The sequence below is a fragment of the Cotesia glomerata genome, linkage group LG2, assembly GCF_020080835.1.
Source record: "Cotesia glomerata isolate CgM1 linkage group LG2, MPM_Cglom_v2.3, whole genome shotgun sequence".
In the NCBI taxonomy this organism is placed as follows: Eukaryota; Metazoa; Arthropoda; class Insecta; order Hymenoptera; family Braconidae; genus Cotesia; species Cotesia glomerata.
This window is the reverse complement of record NC_058159.1, coordinates 22,571,329-22,593,502: the sequence shown is the minus strand read 5'-3', so window position 1 is coordinate 22,593,502 and position 22,174 is coordinate 22,571,329. Positions and strand designations below refer to the sequence as shown.

At 28.9% G+C, this 22,174-nt stretch overlaps 1 protein-coding gene across 1 annotated transcript in view; it reads right to left on the bottom strand.

The window, feature by feature from the left end:
- Positions 1-22,174, bottom strand: part of LOC123258706 (dipeptidase 1-like) — a 201,794-nt gene that overhangs the window by 116,315 nt on the left and 63,305 nt on the right. The window contains exon 3 of the mRNA XM_044718884.1: positions 16,220-16,582. Coding sequence (XP_044574819.1) covers positions 16,220-16,582 — 363 coding nt within the window. The remainder of the gene's footprint in view (positions 1-16,219; positions 16,583-22,174) is intronic.

Here is a 22,174-nt window from a genome sequence, read left to right as displayed (position 1 = left end):
GTGTAGGTAAATTTTACGTTTTCATTTCATTAAATTTTCTGAAAATTGTAAAAAATTAATTTATAAACACTTTTAATTATTTGAATAATGCAAAATTCGATTTTTTCAATTATGTGTAAGGACAAAAATTCATGTTATTATCATAAAATTTCAATTTAAAATATATAATTGGTTTCGATTAAATGTAATGATGAGTTTTAATAAATTTTAATTAACGTTATATAGTTAAAACAAAATTAAATCGTTTAAAATAATACATTTCTTTTAATTTTGGATGAAATATTACTTTGATTATTTGGCAATTATAAATATAATTGGCAATACTAAAAATTTTACGCTGATTTTGTGAATCATCTTAATAAAAATTACGAGATTTCATTAAAATGTTTGGAGTTATATAAAGTTTAAATTAGCTAAAAAAAAACTAAGAAAATAATTTCAGCTTCAACACCCTCGAAATAGCTTGTGGAGGCTCAAACTACCTTTTTAATTTCGTCTCGAGTTCCTATTATGAAAATGCTACATTTCTACCTTTAGAAAGTCATTGGTGATGGCCGTAAAAAATTTCAAGAAAATGTTTTTCTTGGAATAATGTCCAGGTTTTTTAAGAAAATTTAAGAAATCGTTCAAAAAAGAGTTTTTTCAACATTCTCCAGAATTCGATTTGTAAAGAGCTCAATGACTTATTTATGGTCACATTTTCTAGTATTCTCTATATTTTTTAATTTGAAACGATAAAATTTTCTTGCAGATAATTAAAAATATTCTAAATATCCTTCTTCCAGATGTTTTCAGTATCTTCCATGAAATTTTGAGCTAAAATTTGACTTTTATTTAAAAATAAATTTTACCTTAAGCTATAAGTATATTTCAGTCAATTATTAGATAAAGTTTTTGTAATATCCTCCATTGAGACTCAACATTTTTTTTTTAACATTAAAAGTAACAAAAACTCTTTTTTGTTAGAGAAATTTATTACAAAATCATTAAAGACATGTCATATGAAAATAAATCACATCCAATAGTTAATATCGATGTAAATAAATTTTTCATACAGATAAATTATGCCCTGTTCTCTGATACTCATCCAAACATGAAACAAAATCGGAAAAAATCACCGTGATATTGTTATTCATTGACATGTTTGTCAAATAAAATATAAAGACGCCTAAATTTATAGAATATTCCACAGTAGTGCACAAAATCAATGATAAAAAATCGTCAATAAATTTCATTTCAGTCGCAGTATTAATTATTAAAACGCAGATCAAATACTAAATAATAACTTAGATATATCATCGCCATTAACAGATGAATCGATAACCACCTTAATAATAAATCACACATATATTCGTTATATTATCCCGTAAAAATCTTAGAATAAAATTTTAATTTAATAGCCCACTTAGGATTAACATAAACTATCAAGGAACGTTTAAGAAAAATATTTATCTTGAACTTACTCGCCACAGATGAGTTGAGTTTTTATTTGACGTAAGAAAATACTTTCCCGACGAGTGGGTAGTGAATATTTGACACCCTTCAACAGAGGAAGTTACTTGCTGAGTTGAGACTGGAGACGAAGGGGACTTTCATTCATATCATATACATAGTATATTTATATATACCACACGGAAAAAAGTGAAAGCAGACAGAATATAAGGAGCTGAATATGAAGAAAAAAAAGAAGGAGAAGACGAAAGAAAAGAAGAAGGGTTGAAAACAAAAGCTTCACCTAAGAATCCTTACGAAAGCGTGTACTCTCGACCTTTCACCATCCGGCACAGCAACTACCAAAAGGGGTGCTCTGGCCGGGGTATTCTCACTCGCTGACAACAAAAAATATAAAAAATATAGTCATGACGCTATATACACTGTGGTCACGATAAAGATGAAAATGTACTGAGAGGCAAAGCGTGAGGGTGGACCCAAGCTTTCTTCTCTTTCCTCTTTCCCTACCTCTTTACTTTTTTATTCCTCTGAAGAATAAGTACTCTCGTCAGACAGTGTTTTCCTTTTTTTCTTCTTCTGCCTCTCGGTTTTTTTTTTTTATTTTTATACACTTTTTCAGGAGGCGTGAACGAGGGTCAAAGAGAACGTAGAATGGGACTGGGAAATTACTTTTTGCGACCGAGACTTTGATAAAAATTTATCGAGTGAAAAATTCATCTGCGGTTTCAGTTTATACAGATACGTTTGCGTGATATAGTATATATATATATATATATATATATATATTATATATATATATATATATATATATAAGTTCACGGTGTATTACTGAATCGATGAGCTCGAAATATTTTCATATAGTTGTTAATGTTTATTTTTTTTTAGCAATGCGTGATTTACAAAGCAAAAACATTAATAATTATTAAAAATTTTTGTCTATTACTCCACAAAATTCGTTAATATGAGCTTTTATGGTAATTATAAATTTTTAATTAAAGTTTATGCATACCTGAGCAGTAATAAACGTGATATTTTATTTGTTTATTTCGTGTTTCAATTTACTTTTGAATATATTACTCTACAGTATTATTACTGATATTATTATTATCCTTGTTATTATTATTATCATCTTTATTGTTGTTATTCTATATACACGGAAAAAAATAATCGGTAGAGGCTACCGATTGGCGATCGGTAGCAGCTACCGATTTTTTTCGGTAGAGACTACCGATTTTTTTGGTAGAGGCTCCCGAAAAAATCGGCAGCTGCTACCGAAAAAAAATCGGTAGAGGCTACCGATTTTTTCGGTAGAGGTTCCCGAAAAAATCGGCAGCTGCTACCGAAAAAAATCGGTAGCAGATACCAATTATTTTCGGTAGAGTTTACCGATTTTTTCGGTGCAGGCTACCGATTACCACACGGAGAGAATTTTATGTTAACGGTAACCATCCTTATTTTGTAGCTTCTACTATGCAGGATGGTTATTAATTTTTGCAAAGTTAAGATGATAAATGCAACTATCCGGCGACTGTAATTAGTATAATCCAGTATATATTAATTCCCACAATTATGATAATACGGTTTATTATCTAGATGGTAACCATCGGAAATAGTTGAAATCATCATGATTGCAATCATATAAAAACTACACAGGAAGTATAAAAAACTAAACTTTTTCGATTTAAGAGTCAGAATATAATAACATTCTAATGTTTGACATAAGAGTGAGTATTGAAAACAGTATATTTATATTATTAAGAGAATAACAAAAATTTTGTCTCCAGGATAGTCATATGATAAAATCGGGTTTTTTTAAGTGAAATTTAGTGTCATTTAGTGCAAAGGTCTTGACTCGAATTTGCGCCTTTTTAAGGTTTCATATCATTCTCATCGATAGTCAATTTATCATGTTAAGTATTTAGGCTGTATTCGAAAATGCTTCATTCATCTAGACACATAATTAAGAAATGACCTTTTATCTTGTTAACTATTGACATTTTTAAAGATATAAGCTCATCCCGACATTACACTCATCGAGACCTTTCATTTGAGTAACCACATCAATTTGTCATATATTTTATATATTTATATAATATATAAATATATAATATTATATAAATATATCATATATATATATATATATATATATATATATATATATATATATATATATATATATATATTATAAAGATGTATATATCAAAAATATATCAAAAATGCATGTGGGTATTCAAATGAAAGCTCTTGATGAGTGTGACATCAGGATGAGCTTACATCTTTATAAATATCAATAATTAAGAAATGATCTTGTATCTTGTAAACTATTGAGATTTTTAAAGATATAAATTCACCCAGACATTACATTCATCGAGACCTTCCATTTGAGTACCCACATAAACTTTTCATATATTTTTGATTTATATATATTCTCATACAAAATAACCAAAAAAATAATTTTTTGGGACTTGGATGATATTTCTCGGTTAGTTTCTAAACAGAATCTATACCGATTTTTTCGATTGTGGCTAGCGAAAGGTATTTAATTTAATAAAAATTTATAATCAAAAAATACCTAATAAATACTCCTCATTCTTAATATTTTGTATTTAAGTAAGTGTTATTTGTATCTCAAATGAAGTTCCTTTTTTTTATTCATTAAGAAGTGAGAATTTAACTTCTCGTTAAGAAGATAAGAAATTTTCAAAAATTGGTAATCGGTAGCCTCCCATACAGGAAAATACGACGGGGCCAGATATGGGCCACGCTTGGCGCAATGCTGTCTATCTCTAACCCATGCTTGTAAACCCGCTTTGGCCCAGCCTTGGTAGAAGTCTGGAGTGATAACAGGATGCCAAGCTTGGTTGCCAAGACTGGCCCAAGCATGATAACCAAGACTGGCCCAAGTTTTTAAGCCAAAGCAAGCCCAGGCTTATTTACCACTATAGAATTTACTAAAAGAAGTAGATTATAAAATATATTTAGAATTTAATTGTTTAATGTTAAACCAAATTAGTATTAAGAACCCAATTTCGAATAAATTAAATTCTCTGAAATAAAATAGTAAAATTCTTAATTTAGACCTAATTTTCGCTAATTAGAGAAATAAAGTGAAATTTTCCGTGCACGGAGAAAAAAATTTTGCTGTAGGAACTCTATAGTAGTTAGTTAGTTGTAAAAAGTTCCAGTAGGTTAACGTATTCTTATGGTAACAATACCGTTTGGCTCCTGCAACTCTACATCGTTGAGCTCTGAGAGCTAAACGTTATTTACCTCTCATAACTCTACAGGATCGTTCTGAGACTATAACAAATTTTTAGCAGTCTGTTTAATAATTTTTTTTACGATTTAGCATTGATAATTTAATAAATAAATGCGGCAGAACGAATTTATATTGCCAACAATAATTATATATGACAAATAACAATAGTATTATGATAGAAATAAAATAATAATAGAACTTATATTACAAATAAAAATTATTTGTAAAATAAAAATATGGTCGTCACAAAATTATCTTATTTTCTTAATTATACCAATAAATATTGTACATAAAATCACTGCCGTATATGCACAAGAAAAGATAAATAAACGAAAACAAATTTTATTTTGTTTTAAATGGGATCTTTTTAATGTATTCCGATAACTTATTACTTATCACTATATATTCAACTAATAAATTAAATTAACAGTCACTGCAAATGAACCTTGAATAACCATAAATACAAAACTGTCCTAACGAAATTCAATTTGACAAAAAAAAACCTATTTCCTTAAATAAATAAACTGGAAACTTAATTGTCATATATTTTTAATAATATGGATGAGTAACAAAATAATTCTGTTTGTCATTTTAGAAGGTTATGAAATATGTCAGCGCACTCCACTACTGTGCAACGTAGAGCGCTCCCAACTATACCGTTTGGCTCTGAGAACAATCCCGTAGAGCTCTGAGAGCTCAACAACATTGAGTTATCAGAACTAAATAACATTTTGTTATTGTAACTCTACAACGAACAGTAAACTGTGTATAGTTGTGGTAACTCTACAGTTAGGTTACCAGAACGAAATTTTTTTTTCCGTGTGTATAATGCCAGTATTTTACATTGTCCGAAGCTTTAATTTAAGCTCATTTAATCTCAACTCAAATGGAGCTTGTGTTCATGTTTTTGTCGAAAAATATTTATACATACAATTTATTTTTTAGTAAAATTAAAATTTTGGAAACCAATTTTCTAATTCTCTTTGTAATTTTTTATGAAAGCAGGAATAGAACTATAATTATTACGGTTACTGTGGGTGAATATGATTAAGGTTAATCGAAATATTTATAGATAGAACGAAGCGATGACTTATTTTTATTTTCTTCATGATAAGTAATTGATATCGAACAACAGAGGACGAAAATACGATACTTTAGAGAGGTCACAGATTTAATTATTGACAGTTTAGTCGATGTTTGTCCGATTTAATGAAAATAATGTCAAAGATCTTGAAAATAACTGGTTCGTTTATTTTTTAAACAGCGGTCGTTTGAAAGGTTGCATTTATAACGAGTATATTACTAATAAACGAAGTAGAGTGACGATTAGTGAAATAAAAGTTTCGAGAGACTTTCACAGAGCCGATAAGATAACGGAGTCAAAATAATAAAACAATATTAAATATCTGATGTTTGTCGAGGCGACAATGTATGGCTTGGGCAGAACTAGATGAATATTATAGTCTTCTCTTATTATTTTACTGATCGATAAACACATAACATGTGTCCAAGATTTCAGTGGTTGTTTAATCGGAATCAGTATATTAATCCAAAATTTATTTGCTTATGTGGATGGAAGTTTTTGAATTTGGCCGAATTAAAAAAACAATAATTATTGTAATTAATCGATATCAATTCTCTGAGCGACACTGTCTGTTGTTTTTTATTGCAAAAAAAAAAACCATTTAAAAACATGACAGAACTTAGGGTAACAGTCGCCAGATAATACAATAAATAAAATGGGTTACTCTGATCTAGATTTTTCTTAAAGTTTAAAATGCGACAAACAGTCACCAGGGCTACGAAAAAATCGGGAAAAGTCAGACGAGTGGCACGTCCTAGATTTCTCCGAGAATCACAACAATGCGCCACAAAATATAGCTCTGGATAACGTTTGACCCAACGGAGAATTAGGTCAAGTAATAATTAATCATACCTCCACCATTATTGTATCATCAACATTAATTTTAAATATCACGTTAAAGCTTGATTAATATATTTAAATATTTAAACTATTTTATCTGATGATAAAAATTAAACTCAATTCCCCAATACGTTTAAATAATGCCAGTTCTTTCGTTGACGAAAATTTAATTAAAAAAATGACATCGCAATAAATTTATAAAATATTACTCTTCCACATGATACAAAGCGGCACCTTTAATGGATGAGTTTTTGCGGGAATACCAGCAGATCCGAGTTTATAATTTATTTGACGTTGTTTTTGAAAGTAAATAAAATTAATCAGTATAAATATGACCAAACAAAAACATTACTATTTTTCTATAAATAACAATGAATATTGAAAGAAGATACATTGACATGCTCCCGTTATTTGACCCAAGTTATATTGAAACAACACCTATAACCAAGCAAACAGATGCACGAATTCCAATACTATTCGCCTCCAGCAAGTTACCTGGCTATGGCTACGGTCTAAAACGTTTCCGCCCTGTTCTTATTGGTAGATAAATGGTCTAAGGCAAACTGCGTCAATATCAGTCTCCTGATGTACGTAGTCAAACTTTGAATACGCTACCTCATTATATCTAAGCGCTAATTTAATATTCAAGGTATTGACTCTTAAAAATTAACCACCTGAATTAAATTATACAGCCAATCAATTACTAATTGAGAGTAAAAAAAAATGTATAAATTATTTAATTACGATACTCGGTGATGAATTAACCATCTAGTTGTAGAATTTCTTATGAAAAATTAGTAAAATGATAGCAAGTATTATTTTAATTAAAGAAAAATAATTGCTAGCAATGATCTACGTTAGTATGAAATTATTTCTTATTGCTATTACGATAAATTATTTTTTTTATAAATCAGATTTGAGTGCTCTTATTACGTAGTAAAAATCTCTCTTTTATAACTACGTATTTGTAATGTACAATCCTCTGGGAGTCTAGACTTCAGGGCCAAAGAACGTCTTAAATAAATAAATACAACCAGTCTGTTTTCGCAAAGTTATTTTTTCTTGGGTTATAAGGTACAACACTGAAAAATTTATCCTTAAAGTAGTTGGTTCTGATACTTCATATCGCACTCAGTTTCTAGCATAAATAAAAAATTAACACCGAGAAAAATTTTAAGTTTATTTATGTGCTGACTAGATGATAATTTTTTTTAGTTTCAAAATTTTTCTTAAACATACAACAAATTTTGACGTAATATGTAGCTTTGAGCAGATCGTTTATTTTTAATCATTTTTATTCCTTAATGAAAAACTTTATTTTTAAGTTTCTTTTTATTGTATACGTGCATAAAAAGACAATAATTATTCGTTGCAAGAGTAGTAAGAGTAGTTTTTTTTTCTATAAGAGCATATTATTTAGTAAAAAAAAATTCTCTTTTTTTGTCCAGTTTTTGGCTAGACTGAGAAAAAAAATATTGTTTTGATAAGTTTCATAATTACTTTTTTAACAATCAATCCAAGTCAATACATTTTTAATTAAATTTGAATTAATGATAATTTGAACCAAGAAAATTACTTTGAGGAATTTTCTTGTCTATAATAAAACAGAAAAATTTTCGGATTAAATAACATTTACTTATGCAAGGAATTTTTTCTTACAGAACTTTCAAGTTAAACTTTTTATCAGTATAAAAATTTTTTTAATCAATTTAACCCATTCTCTAGACAAGAATATAAATTATCAATTATCGAAGATGTGTTTTTGTCTCTACAAAATTTTCTCTCTAAAAATAATTTTTTTCTCAGTACACATTTTGATATTTCAGTATTTATTGTAAAGTATTCGTCAGCACACAAACTCTTCTATTAAATAAAGTTCGTATCTGTAAACACAAATAGGCCACGTAAAATGAAGTTGGCATTAAGTCAACTACCAGATAAGACTACCCCGACAACAAAAACAACACCAGCAATAGTATAAATATAAATATTAATAATAATACAGTATAAAGCAACGTAAGCTTGACAAGCGTCAAGAGGTTCATGGACTTACAGCTCAGTACAGAGCGCGAGTTAGTTGAGAAAAATAGATAGAGCAAATAAAGTGGGCGACACTGATTTGTGTATGTATATAAGATATTACATAAAAAGAAATAAAGCAACTAAATAAAACCAAGATATAAAGAAAGAAAAGCGAAAAGCATGCGCTAGAGGGCATCACTCTCTTTCTCTACTTCGGTCTGCTCTGTACAACGTAAAGCACAGACACTACGTGCATAAGAGCCAGTGAATCCTTGCTGGGTGGTATGCTTCCAGTTCCAGTTCTAGTTCCAGCTTCAGTGTAACAAGGTTACGACTGCTGGTGGTGCACACCACTTTGTTAAATTTCTCACAACTGCAGTGCAGTAAAACCAGTTGGATAACCGTTCCCGTCGTCTCCTTGCCTCCCAGTTCCCAACTCCTAACCAGCATCAACTACCCGCTACTGCCTATTTCTGTCTCACTCACACTACTACGGATTTCTCCACTCATCTAACGCTACTACTTACTCTATACTCTCACTTTAAGCTTACTCTTTACTCTTCACTCTTTACTCTGTACTCTTTACTCTTTACTCTCTACACTCAACACTAGCTTTCATGGTTTCATGATCCACCTACTGTGTGTCAAGCTTTTTAAACTTCTCGTTCGACGCTTTCTCATGAGCTTGAATTCAATTCAACTTTTACCGCTTTACTTCCTAACTTGTGTTAGATATAACTTATAACTTTATAACTAATACATAAATTCATTAATACTGATTTATTATCGATAGATGTGCATATAGAATGATTATTACTTTCGAGAGGGATGTTCCCACCGCGCCAATTGACAATATTTACTGCGGCAGAATTGCAAGTGCCCGGCCACCTATTTTCAGAAAAGAGGGAAGAGTTTTACCCTCCAAGTTTTATGTCCCAACTTTTTTATTTTCATTACAAAAAAAAAAAAAAAAAATTCGCTCGGGGAAAATAAGGTTGAAAAATGAGGAGGATACGGTTTAGTTAATTTCAGGAAAAGTTTACGTAATTTTTACATGACAACTTTATTAAAGTTTTAATTCGGGTGTAAACGCTGACAAATGTGAACATTGCCAATTCCTTCTTGGGGTTATTTAATTTCTCAATGTGTGCAAGTTTTCATGTTGCGTTTTTAAGTCATATTTTATCTTGGTGTATAAGTTTTTTTTTTGTTACATTTAACCAATCAACTCCTGAATTTCATAAAGGGTCTCCTATGAGCCTAACTAAATTAAAATAGGGTTAAATTTTTAGTAGAAGGACATGTGTAAAATTAAAAAAACTTTTTATAATAATGGAAAACTTAAAAGTATCATAAAAATGTTTCAGTAGTTCAGAAGTGAAGTTTAAATTTAAATTTCATTTAAAAATTTTATCTACCGAATAAACGTAACTTCAATACAGAAGTTGGAACAAAGTTCCTACAAATTGAAAAAAAAATTATTATTACTACACGGAGAAAATTTTATAGTAGAGTTTACTATCTAGTTATGGTAAAATCTATTAACTGAATTCGATAGTAGTAAATATTATTTAAATAATTATGTAAACCATCTGAATTGTAGTAGTTACCATCCTGATGGTTACTACTACTATTATGATGGTAATCAGTAATAATAGCTATTATTATTTTAACTAGTTACTACTATTATCAAAATCGTAATTCCCAATATAACCTGATGGTTACAGTTACCATTAGTAATAATAATAGCTACTATCTAAGCTAGAAAAAAATATTAAAAAAATTAAAAATTTGCGTTAGCGTGGATGCATTTCTGAATGAACTAAAAGCAATTGTAGCGCAGTGTAGTACACAAAAAATCGGGATTAAATTCGGATTGAATGTATATTTAAATTTTTATTTGTCTAAAACAAGTTTCAACGCCAAATTTTTCAAAAAAAATTTGAAATTTCCAAAGAAATCAAAATTTTCAATAAAATTCAAATTTCAAAAAAATTCAAATTTCAAAAAAAAAATTTTAATCTTACATAAATTTTTAAAAAACATAATTTTCAAAAAATCTAAGATTTTCAAAAAAAAATTTTGAATACAATGAAGCTTTAAACTAATTATTAATCATAATTATCTAATTATTTAAATTAAAATTTTCCCTTTAACAATTGCAATTAAAGAGAGCATACTCTTTGATCCAGTTGATGGTATCGTATTTTGAAATGCACCGAATCAGCTTGACTACATGTAATTTTTTTTCTGCATTGAATTAAATGATATTCTTAAAGCTAGCAGATGAAATAAACTGATTGACCTGTTCAAGTTATGCATTCTGTTGAAGAAATTCAATGCACAAATTATCAAAACTAGCAACCTGCAGTCCCTATGTGACTACCAAGAATTGCGAACTATAATAAATAAAATTTTGCTTAATTGTATAATGATTTTCGTTAAAGTGTACTTTACTTTCTTAACTATTGACATTTATAAAGATATAGGCTCATCCCGATATTACAATCATAACGAGCTTTCATTTGAGTACCCACTTGCATTTTTGATATATTTTTCATATATACATATATATAATATATATAAATATATAAAAATTCATGTAGGTACACAAATAAAAGGTCTCGATGAGTGTAACATCGGGATGAGCATATTTCTTTAAAAATGTCAACAGTTCACAAGATACAAGGTCATTTCTTAATTATTGATATTTTTGAAAATGTAAGCTCATCCCGATGTTACACTCATCAAGAGCTCTCATTTGAGTACCCACATGCCTTTTTATATATTTATATATATTATATATTATATATATATATATATATATATATATATATATATATATATATATATATATATATAATATAAATATATAAAAAGGCATGTGGGTACTCAAATGAAAGGTCTCGATGAGTGTAATGTCGGGATGAGCTTATACCTTTAAAAATGTCAATAGCTCACAAGATACAAGGTCATTTCTTAACTATTGATATTTTCAAAGATATAAGCTCATCCCGATGTTACACTCATCAATAGCTTTCATTTGAGTACCCAAATGCAGTTTTATATATTTTTCATATATACATATGTATATATATATATATATATATATATATATATATATATATATATATATATACTGCATATATATATATATATATATATATATATATGATATATAAACATATGAAAAATTGATGTGGGTACTCAAATGAAAGGTCTCGATGAGTATAATGTCGGAGTGAGCTTATATCTGTAAAAATGTCAATAATTCACAAGATATAAGGTCATTTATTAATTATGAATCTAGAGATAGAGTATTTTCTCTTAATGATATTCTCTTAATAATATAGATGATAGGATTACAATTAATTCAATTATAATGGAACCATCAAATGATGTTTCATTATTTTATCTTATGAAAAAATATTAATAATTGATAATAATCCCATACGAAGTTGCCGATGCTCAACAATTTCCGTTCATTGGCCAAGGCACGGCTACTAATGCTCGGCCAAGTATCGGCGTTTTGTATCGGCCTAGCCTCGGTAAACCATCGGCTTTAATGTTTGGCCAAGCATTGGCGATTTGTACTGGCCTAGTATAGGTAAGCCATCGGCTACCGCACGATATTTATTATAATATAATGGTATGTGATTTGATTATCAGCCATTGCTTGGCCGATGCTCTAGCTAATTTTTTATTACACTTGAAAACAATTAATACGTGTTAGTCATTACTATGTTGTATTATTGTTTTAATTTAACGTTTGACCAAATTATAAACTAATATGTACTAAAAATTAGTAACTCAATTTTTAAAAAATATCTTACGAGATTTTTTTAGGAGAAAACACCAATTTAAATTATTAACAATGTTTTTTTTTTTATAAATATTATATTGATCATTTTTTTAGTTTTTAATAAACATTTTTATTATTTAACAAGCTCTATTGAGATTAAATCAACATTTGTTTTCACTAAAACAGATTTAATAAGTAATGAATATTTTTTCGGAGGACTTTTTCGATAAATTTTTACATTACTCAATCAGTTAAACCTATTTCTTTTAGTATTAAAAAAAAAAATATTTTAGCAAGAAACTAATGATTTTTAATAAATGATTTATTTACTTACAAATAGATTTATGAATATACATAAAAATATACAAATATAAATATATATATTTATTTACTAATAAATCATTTATTTTTAATTAATTTTGAACTTCTTGCTTAAAAAATGAAGTTTTAAAAAATTAGGAAGTTATTTTTTATTATTAAAATTCAGAAATTGTTCAATTATGAAATAAATAGAAAAATTCGTAACAATCAAGTTAACTCAATTATACTGAGAAAAATTGATTGTTGAACATTGAAATGATTAAACTAAGAACACTACACTCACATCAGTTAGCAGCGCCTTTGACACCGCTCGAGACTTCCACGCAGACGGACCAGCTTCAAATCCCTTCACATCCAAATTTTTTCAGAATTAATTTCTATCAACCAGTAGTCCATCACCTCATAATAATAATAATTCGAAAATAAACAACGAAAAAAAAATTTTTTAAATTATTTTACCTAAAATTTGATTTTTTCGCCTATGCTTGGCCGATGCTCGGCCAATGCTTGGTTACTATGTTTGGCCGATGCTCAGGCGCCTATATCGGCTGGGTGTTACCATCCGATGCTCCCCCAGTCTTGGCCCAACGATATTTCACGATACTCGGCCGATACTTAAAGATCGGTTACCAGTCTTGGCCCAGTATCGGGCCGATCTTCATTTTTTGTATGGGATAAGACTTTTTTAGTATCCCAAATCTTGGATGATTGCTATTTTGATAATCATAGTCAATCATTCAAAATAATCAATAACAGCTCTAATATTTGGAAATTTTTATCATATATGGATTTAAACGATTGTGTTATTATTTGTTCTAATGTTTTAAAGGAAAAAATGTTCATAACTAAAATATGGATGCAAATAAAGAATTAAATTAAATAAATTTATATTATTTTTTCTTTTAGAATTTTTACAATCTGAGATAGTTACAGTTACCATCTTCGATTATAGCAGTTATAATTTTTAATAATTACAATTATCATTTTCGATAGTAATCGTTACCATTATTAATAGTAACTAGTACAATTGTCAATGATAACACCTATTATTTTGTGACTAATTAATTTTATTACCATTTCAGATAGTAGGAGTTAATATTTTCGTATAGTAAATACTATTATTAATTTTTCTCCGTGTACAAAAACTAGATCGTTACTTTTATTTGCGTTTGATAAATTTACATTTTATACAAAGGTACGCTAATTATGCGTTCATCCACTTGAAGTATTTATCTTGTGAGTTTATTTATGTTGACATTAAATGAGTAAATATGTCAAAATTAAATGTGCTTTTGAAGATTCATTAATTGGAAATCCCGCTAATGCTATTGAATTCAAATATTTAATGAGATATTAGTTTGCATTCATAAAAGTAATATGATTCAAATTCAGTTTAATATTAATATAATAATAGTATTAATTAAATCTTGTAACTAAATTTATCATGAAAATAGTTATCTTCACGGAAATAGTAATAATTGTAATCATAATCATAGCCATAATAATTAGAGAAATGTTGATGATGATATTGAAGAGCGAAAATAATTAATTTATTGATAATCATGCGCCGAGCATATACAATCTACAATATAAAATACAGAACTACTGCACGCATAATTATTATGGTTGTTACACCAACAACAATTATTATCATTAAAATTATAGATGAATTCGAAATCTATCGATAATTTAAACGATGTTTTGTTAATAATCTGTATTTTAGGGTAATTAATTAATAAATTAACAAGACCGTGGACGTGTTACGATAATCGATATTGCCTTTTCGGTCATTGGAGAATTACTCGGTTTAGAGGTTACGTCAGAAAAACACTTTTATTTAGTTAAAAATAGAATTATGCACCGCTTTTTTATTCGTTTCTTTCATTTGATGCTCTTTTTGTTTTAGACTTTTTGTTTTTTTTTATTCACCAGATTTGTTGTTATAAAATTTACTTAATTAGAGTAGAATTAAATTATAGCAATAATAATGGTAGTAATAATAATAGTTCATTTGTAGCGCAAAAAAGTATTGGTTAATTCGAGATGGATTATTTTTTTTTCCGAATGCCAATTTTTGATTTATTTCTTCAATTAACTTCGAACACGCGTCCAATCACTTTTCCAATTAATTTAAAAAAGATTTTATCACTATAATTGGAGCGATTACAGATTATATTTAAATTTTGATTGATTATTTTTCTAGATGAAATAGAAAAACATAAATTTAAAAATTAAATTAATCGGAGATTACAGATTCGCCGAAAATATTATATCTAAGATTTCGGTTACTGATTTGTTAGATTATATTATAATTTTATAAAGTTACCGTGTGTAACAGTAGTCAACAGTTTTCTATTCCAGCGAACGGCTACTGTTTGCTCCTAGCAGCATTTACTGAACTAGAATACTGTTAATTAAAAAAAAGTCTGGACGTTGATAAAATAAAATTCAGTAGTTTGTTTTTATTTCATAGTCCTCTGTTTCAATAAAAAATAAGTATGATATTATAGAAAAATATTATAACTTTTTCCAATCCGAACATCCTAGCTGCAAATGATGCTACCGGAAAAAGTTGGAACTAGCAAAAAAAAGTAGAGTGATACGAAAAAATGAAATGGAAATAAAGAAAAATAATGTAAAAACGACGTCCGAAACTCTTTACGCTTGGCTAATTTTTTTTAGATTTTTTCTATATTTGCGGTTAGCATTCACGTTGAGAGAAGCAATTGAATCGAGAGGACAGCAAAAAAATTATAAAAAACTTGGAAAAATAAATATTGAATTTTAGATCACAGACAGAAACTGTTGGAGGGATGACTATTAAACAATGAAACAAAAGTTTGCGGTCTTAATGGAAGTAACAATTTTTCTATCATTTTGGATTATGACGTTAATTTAAAAATTTTTTTTCAAAAAAATTTTTGACATATTTCGATTTTGGTTCTTAAATTGATATTTTAGGCAAATATTCGAACATATGTGATTTTCATAATGATTTTTCACATCACTAATATTTTTACAATAATGTAGAAGAAAGAAGATGAAGCAAAATTTTCTTCTTATTTTTGTAATAAAAATTGAAATTATTTCCATCACCTTAAACTATCAATTTAAAGTCCGAATTTACAATCAAAAAAATTTTTTCACCGTAACGTGTATAATAACGTGTAATTATCAACTATTAAAAAAGGTTTTATCGAATATTGAAAAATGATTTGTAAATATTAAGAAATAATTTATTAACTAATACGAAATATTTATTAAAAATATTCGTTAAGAAATCATTAACTAAGCATTAATAAATCTTTTTAAAGGCTTAAAAATCTTTCTGTCAGTATGTACGATATAACAACAAGTTATAATAATATTAACAATAATAATAATAATAATTCGCGTGATATGATTGATGATAACATAATATAACAACATAAATCTTTACCTGATAATCCATGTAATTTCCGTAGCCCATGTGATTGCAGGTGCAAGCGCATGCTTGTATATGCCGACGCATATCGAGCTCGACCTCTTCACCACATATACCCCTGGCACTAGCCATCATGGTGTCACCCATGCAGTATGTACCAGTACAGTACATCCGCGGATCGTTTTGGTCCAGGTAACCAACACCCCCAATCCCAACACCGCCACCTCCGCCGCCTCCTCCACCTCCGCCACCTCCAGTGTCGTCGTAGTCAAGTCTGCTAGGACACCTCGAGTCAGTCGGGTACCCACCCACTCGTGACTGCGGACGATCCTCGAAACCCACACGGGACTGCGGCCGGTGTGAGCCTTGCGGCATTTCCTGAAATTGTTTTTTAAAATATAAAAACTCTCCTGCTATTGCTGCTATTACTATAACTGCTAGAGCTGAGTCAGCTTTAATAACGGTCAACCTAACCGCTTTTTCATTTCACTTATGCTATTTTTATGTTACACTTAACACGACATTCTAAACATGCATATAATATGCCAGGGGATTACGGTTTTCCCTTTACTTCCTTGCCATTGGGATCGAGACAAGTAGAAAATAAGTTGCAGCATCAGCCTAACTTTTTTTACTTTCATATTAACGGAGTTATGCTCAGATTTAGTCAGACGTTTTTTCACTTTTCAATTTATTGTTCTAACTCATTACAATATAAATTAATGAAAGTTTCGGAAATCTAAACATTCATACCCTTAGGATAGTAAAGTAATAATTCAAAATAATTTGCTAAACTGCAAATTTTATTATGTAAATAAAAATCATAAACTTCTGAGTAAATCTTAAGTAAAAATAAAATGATTAACAAAGAAAATTAATTTTAATTTTTTTAAAATACAAGGTCGCTTGATATTAATTGTTACGTCCGAAAAATTAAAAATCGTTAGTGATGAAAAAATTGAAATAATTAATAACTATTTTTTAACTTCCCGCCATGAAAATTAATGATTAAACAAAAAATCGGGAAATTATCGGTTTCAGCCCGGTTTTTGAAGATCGAATTATCATCAGATCTCCACGTTTCGAGGTCACGATTTTGGAAAATCTCCAAAATAAAATTTTCAAAAAAAAGTTTTTTTTTTCTAAATAACTTTCAAACAGCTGTAACTATCAATTCTCAAATCTCACTGAATCTTAAACATGAAAAACGACGACGATTGTTGTAAATCGCATTAAAATCAATTGATGCGTTGAAGGGAATCGATGGCGAAAACTTTCGAAAAAAGTGTTTTTAACTTCCCGCTAAGAAAATTGAAAATTTTCAAAATTCGGGAAGTTATTGTTTTTACCCCGTTTTTCGAAAATTGAGTTTTCATTAGATCTCGACGTGTTGAGGTCCTAGGAAGCTTCCTTGACTATTCCCGCGATGGTGTCTGTATGTATGTATGTGTGTGTGGGTGTGTGTGTGTGTGTATGTAAACCTTTCATAACTTTTGAACGGCTTGACCGATTTGATCGCGTTTGGTGCCAATCGAAAGGATTTGACTAAACTTAGATTTTGAATATAAGTTAGACCGATTCGGACCGATAGATTTCGAGAAATCTTAAAAAAACTGCGAAAAAAAATTTTTTCAAATGTGGTTTTTTTTTAATAACTTTAAACGGTTCGACCGATCAATTCCAAAAATTAATCTGCTCATAACATCAAAAAACCACGTCGATCGCCACCAAGCCGGTCAAAATCGGTTGATTCGTTCGTGAGTTATCGTTGACGAAAGAAATTGAAAAAAAGTGTTTTTTTCGAATTACACCGAAATTTCCGGTCTGATCAATTTGTGTTTGAAAGTGTATCATAGAATTTGAAAAACTGCGTTGAATGCCGCCAGCCACGTGAAAATCGGTTCATTCATTCAAAAGTTATTGCGGTTTGAAAATTCAAAAAATAGTGATTTATTAAATTTCTATCAGACTTTTGAGCTCGGAGAGCTCAAACCTACACGAAAATTATATTTTTAAGCTCGAAGAGCTAAAAAACGTAGTAAATGCAGTTTTGTGCGTTTAAGTATGAAATTAGCGGGAAGTTGCAGGGATGGCCTTCAGGGTCAACCGTTTTCCTAATTTTTTTTATATAACTTCGAAATTTCTTCTCGAATTGTTTTCGGTGTGAAAAAATTACTACAAGTGCTCAAAAAATTGCCTCGAACGCAGCCAATCTCGTCAAAATCGGTCAATTCGTTCATGAGATATTTAATTTTTTTTAATTTCAAAAAAGTGTTTTTTCAATATAACTTCAGAATTTTACGTCAAATCGATTGGTAGGTAATGAATAATCTTTTGGTGTTTAAAAAACTGCGCCAAATGCTGCAAGCCCCATCAAAAACGATTGATTCGATCGGAAAATATCGCAATTTAGAATTATCAAAAAAGTGTATATTTACAACCACTAAATTTTCTATCTCGAAAAAGTACATGAGTTGTATTTTTGAGCTCGAAGAGCCCAAAATTTTGAAATAAACAATTTACCGAACATTTTTAACTCATGCATAGCGGGAAGTTCCAGGTATGGCCTGCAGGGTCAATCATTTTCCAGATTTTTTTTTTAAATTTATAATGTTTTTTAAGAGAATAAATCTTGAACTAAGAAAATCATTTTGGAGAATTTAAAATAAGGGTAATAAATTTTTGAATTAAATAACATCAATTGCAATAAAAAAATCGATAGAATTAAAAAGATTTTGCTAAAATTAAAATAATAAAATTTTTTATCTTATTGTTTCAAGATTTTTTTCTTTAATTGTGTTGATTATTTCATTGGTGTAGTTAAAATAATTTTATTTCAACAATTTTCACTCAAAGTTTTTTTTTTTTGAAATTTTGATAGAAAAGAATAACCATGAGTTAATATTGCATTCAATTTTATAGAAGTGAATGTGGGTCGACAAGTATTTCAAGCTTTATTTGCAAGTTATTCTACATTTTCCGAATAAGAAAAAGGTGTTCGTTAAAACAATACTAATGTCGCATGATCGATAAATATGTTCAGTAAGCTGGGTATGTTGTGGTTGATTTTCTGAGAAAAAAATTTAGAGCTTTTCATTCGGCGTGTCGAATTGCCTATCCGAAGCAAGGATAGCAAACAAGCGGATTAAAATATTTCGCTTTCTCCGTAGCAGGCATACTAATTATCTTCCTTAGAAAGTTTGAAGTTTTGCCATTGTGTACGGAAAAGTTAGAGATACCGTCAAATTATTGCATTTTTTTTTGTTTTTAAATAAACTGATTTCATTTTCACTTCATTAGATAGAAAATTTTAACTTTTGATAAACGAAGAATATACGACATATATGATCCTTATTAATCAGTTAATGATGAAATATTTTTTTCAAAATGAAAGAAAAAGAAAAGTTTAAAATTCTCAAAACTATTAACATGAAAAAGAAAGAGTTAAAAAAATTTTTCATCTTTATTTAGTTATAATTATAATCATAAAGCTCGAAGTTGAAGTTGGTTTACTGAATTGGGTCTTTCCACTAGAATTTATCGAGTACAAAAGAAGTGAGAAGCAGCGAATGAATGGTTGAAAAGTTATAAAGCTCACCGAAAAAAGCATACTTGATCGTCTTCTAGATGCTGAATAGGTAATGATTGAAAATGGAATTACTAGAGTAAAGAAATCGGATAAAAATAGTGTAGTATTTAAAGTTGCGGTTAAATAAACGAATAAAATCAGTATTCCGTAATAATTAAAACAAGGTCTTGGTCCCACCGGTACGTTACACGTTGAATAATCTCAGAGACAATGGAATCGATCGCTCTGCTAACAGAACTTGTGTAATTATGCTAATTAATGTAATTTCGGGCTGGGTAACACCACCGAGCGTGAAAATTGAACGCTTAAACTTGGCTAGTTGGATTTCTCAGTCGTCAACAACGTGTACGATCAATAGTTCGCTAATTTACTTGCTTAATAAACTCCAGTGATAATAATAATAATAATGGTAATAAACCACAATATTAAATGACAAATATTAGTAATAGAAGTAACTTTTTTTTTCTAATCAATAAACAGTGAAATGAATAATTATGGCATTAATGTAAACTTTAGGCTCTAATTATTTATTGAACAATTTTTTCTTACAATTTTTTTAATTCATTTTTTTCTGTGAATAAATTTTCTGTTATGGCCTATATATATATATATATATCGGTTAATCTGGTCGTATATAAGAAAATTGTTTGATCAGGTTACATATGAGAAGGGAAAATTTAATACAATTTTTGAAGTTTCTGATTTTTTTAGAAATGTGTAGCCTACCTACACAGTGTAGGTCATATTGATATTATCTGATATAGGGGGCATTCCGCGCTAAATCGACCATTTTTTAATCCGACTCCTTTCGATTTGGCTGAAATTTTCTTATCCTTTCTTACGCTATAAAAGACATTTTTTAGAATTTTTTCAAATTTATTTACCCAACCAAAAAAAAGTTATGAATTTTTGAAAAAAATGGCTCTTTACACGGAGAAAAAAAAACAACACTGATTACTATTTTGTGCAGTACTCAGTATTGCTTTGGAAGAAAATGAAGTTAGAATGTTTGGGACAGTAGAGAGCGCTACATAAAAACTACTGACTATTGTCTGCACACTACTGAGTCGTGTTCTGGCACTAACCAGTCGTGTTTCGTACAGCACTCACTACTGACTATGAACATTTTTCTAATATTTGTACGAAACAGTAATCATTGCTGTTTTATTTTATCCGCGTACTTTTGAAATAGCTAGGGTAAATGCACCAATTATTGACCGATTAAGGTTTTCTTTTTCTGTACTAAGCTATAAAAAAACTATTAACTTATTAATTTATTAATTACAATTTGTAATAGATTTTATTAAAGTTAAATACTTAATTAATAATAATTAATAACTATTTATAATAAAAATTAACAAAATTATATTAATTTTGTTATTTAAATCTTGAAATACTAAAATCACCAATTATTGACCGAAGAAACCCAATAAATGATCTACCGTTCTCCAATTAATTGACCGCTGAAATAATTATAAGTAATTTTGTAAACTACATGTATGTAATTAAATTCATTCAGTACTTTTGAAGTATTAACGACATCTTTAACAAAACTAAACTTACAATATAATTTTAAATCGTATTTTTTTGTAAAATAATAGCAATAATTAATTTAACATAAAGTCACATTTCTTTAGGTCACAAATAATCACAAATTCATTTTGATGACGATAATTCTTCTGATTCACGTGAAATTTTATTATTCTTCTTCTTATTCGTCTTTTTTTTCAATTAAAGCTTTTTTACTAGCTTGTAACTTTTTTTTTTTTTTTTTAATTACCCGACTAGAAATTTTAATGTAAGACCTATTGGGCCCGCGTTGGGTATCCTAATAGGGATCCCACATGGGGATGTCACGCAAAGTCCTATGCGGCCCTCATTGGGCAATCCCTTTTAGGTCCCAATGGGGAAATTCCCATCAAAACCCAATCTAAATTTTGAAAGAAAAAATATTATGATTTTCGAAAAGATTAAAAATAATTTAGGGTCAGATACTCATATTATATTAGACCTAATTAGTAAATTTAATTTGAATTGAAATGAAATCGTTGATCGAAAAAATCCTTGTCGTGAGTTGGGCTCGAACTTGCGTCCTTTGGGTCCTCAGTCCTTGACGTTACCGCTGGTCCAAGTAGAAGCGCTGATGAGGAAAGTTCCTATCTCGTATAGACGAACTTTACCGGTTGACTGAGACATTATTCATGTTATGCTCAAGCTTTAAGAAATTGTTTTTTTTTTTTTTTTTATTTATCCACTTTACTGACGTGAAAATAAAATTTTTTAAAAATTAAATAAAAAATTAAAAAATAAAAAACAAAAAAAATTTACTGAAAAATGTAAAAAAATTGAAAAAATCAAAAATAAAATTCCTTAAAACTGTC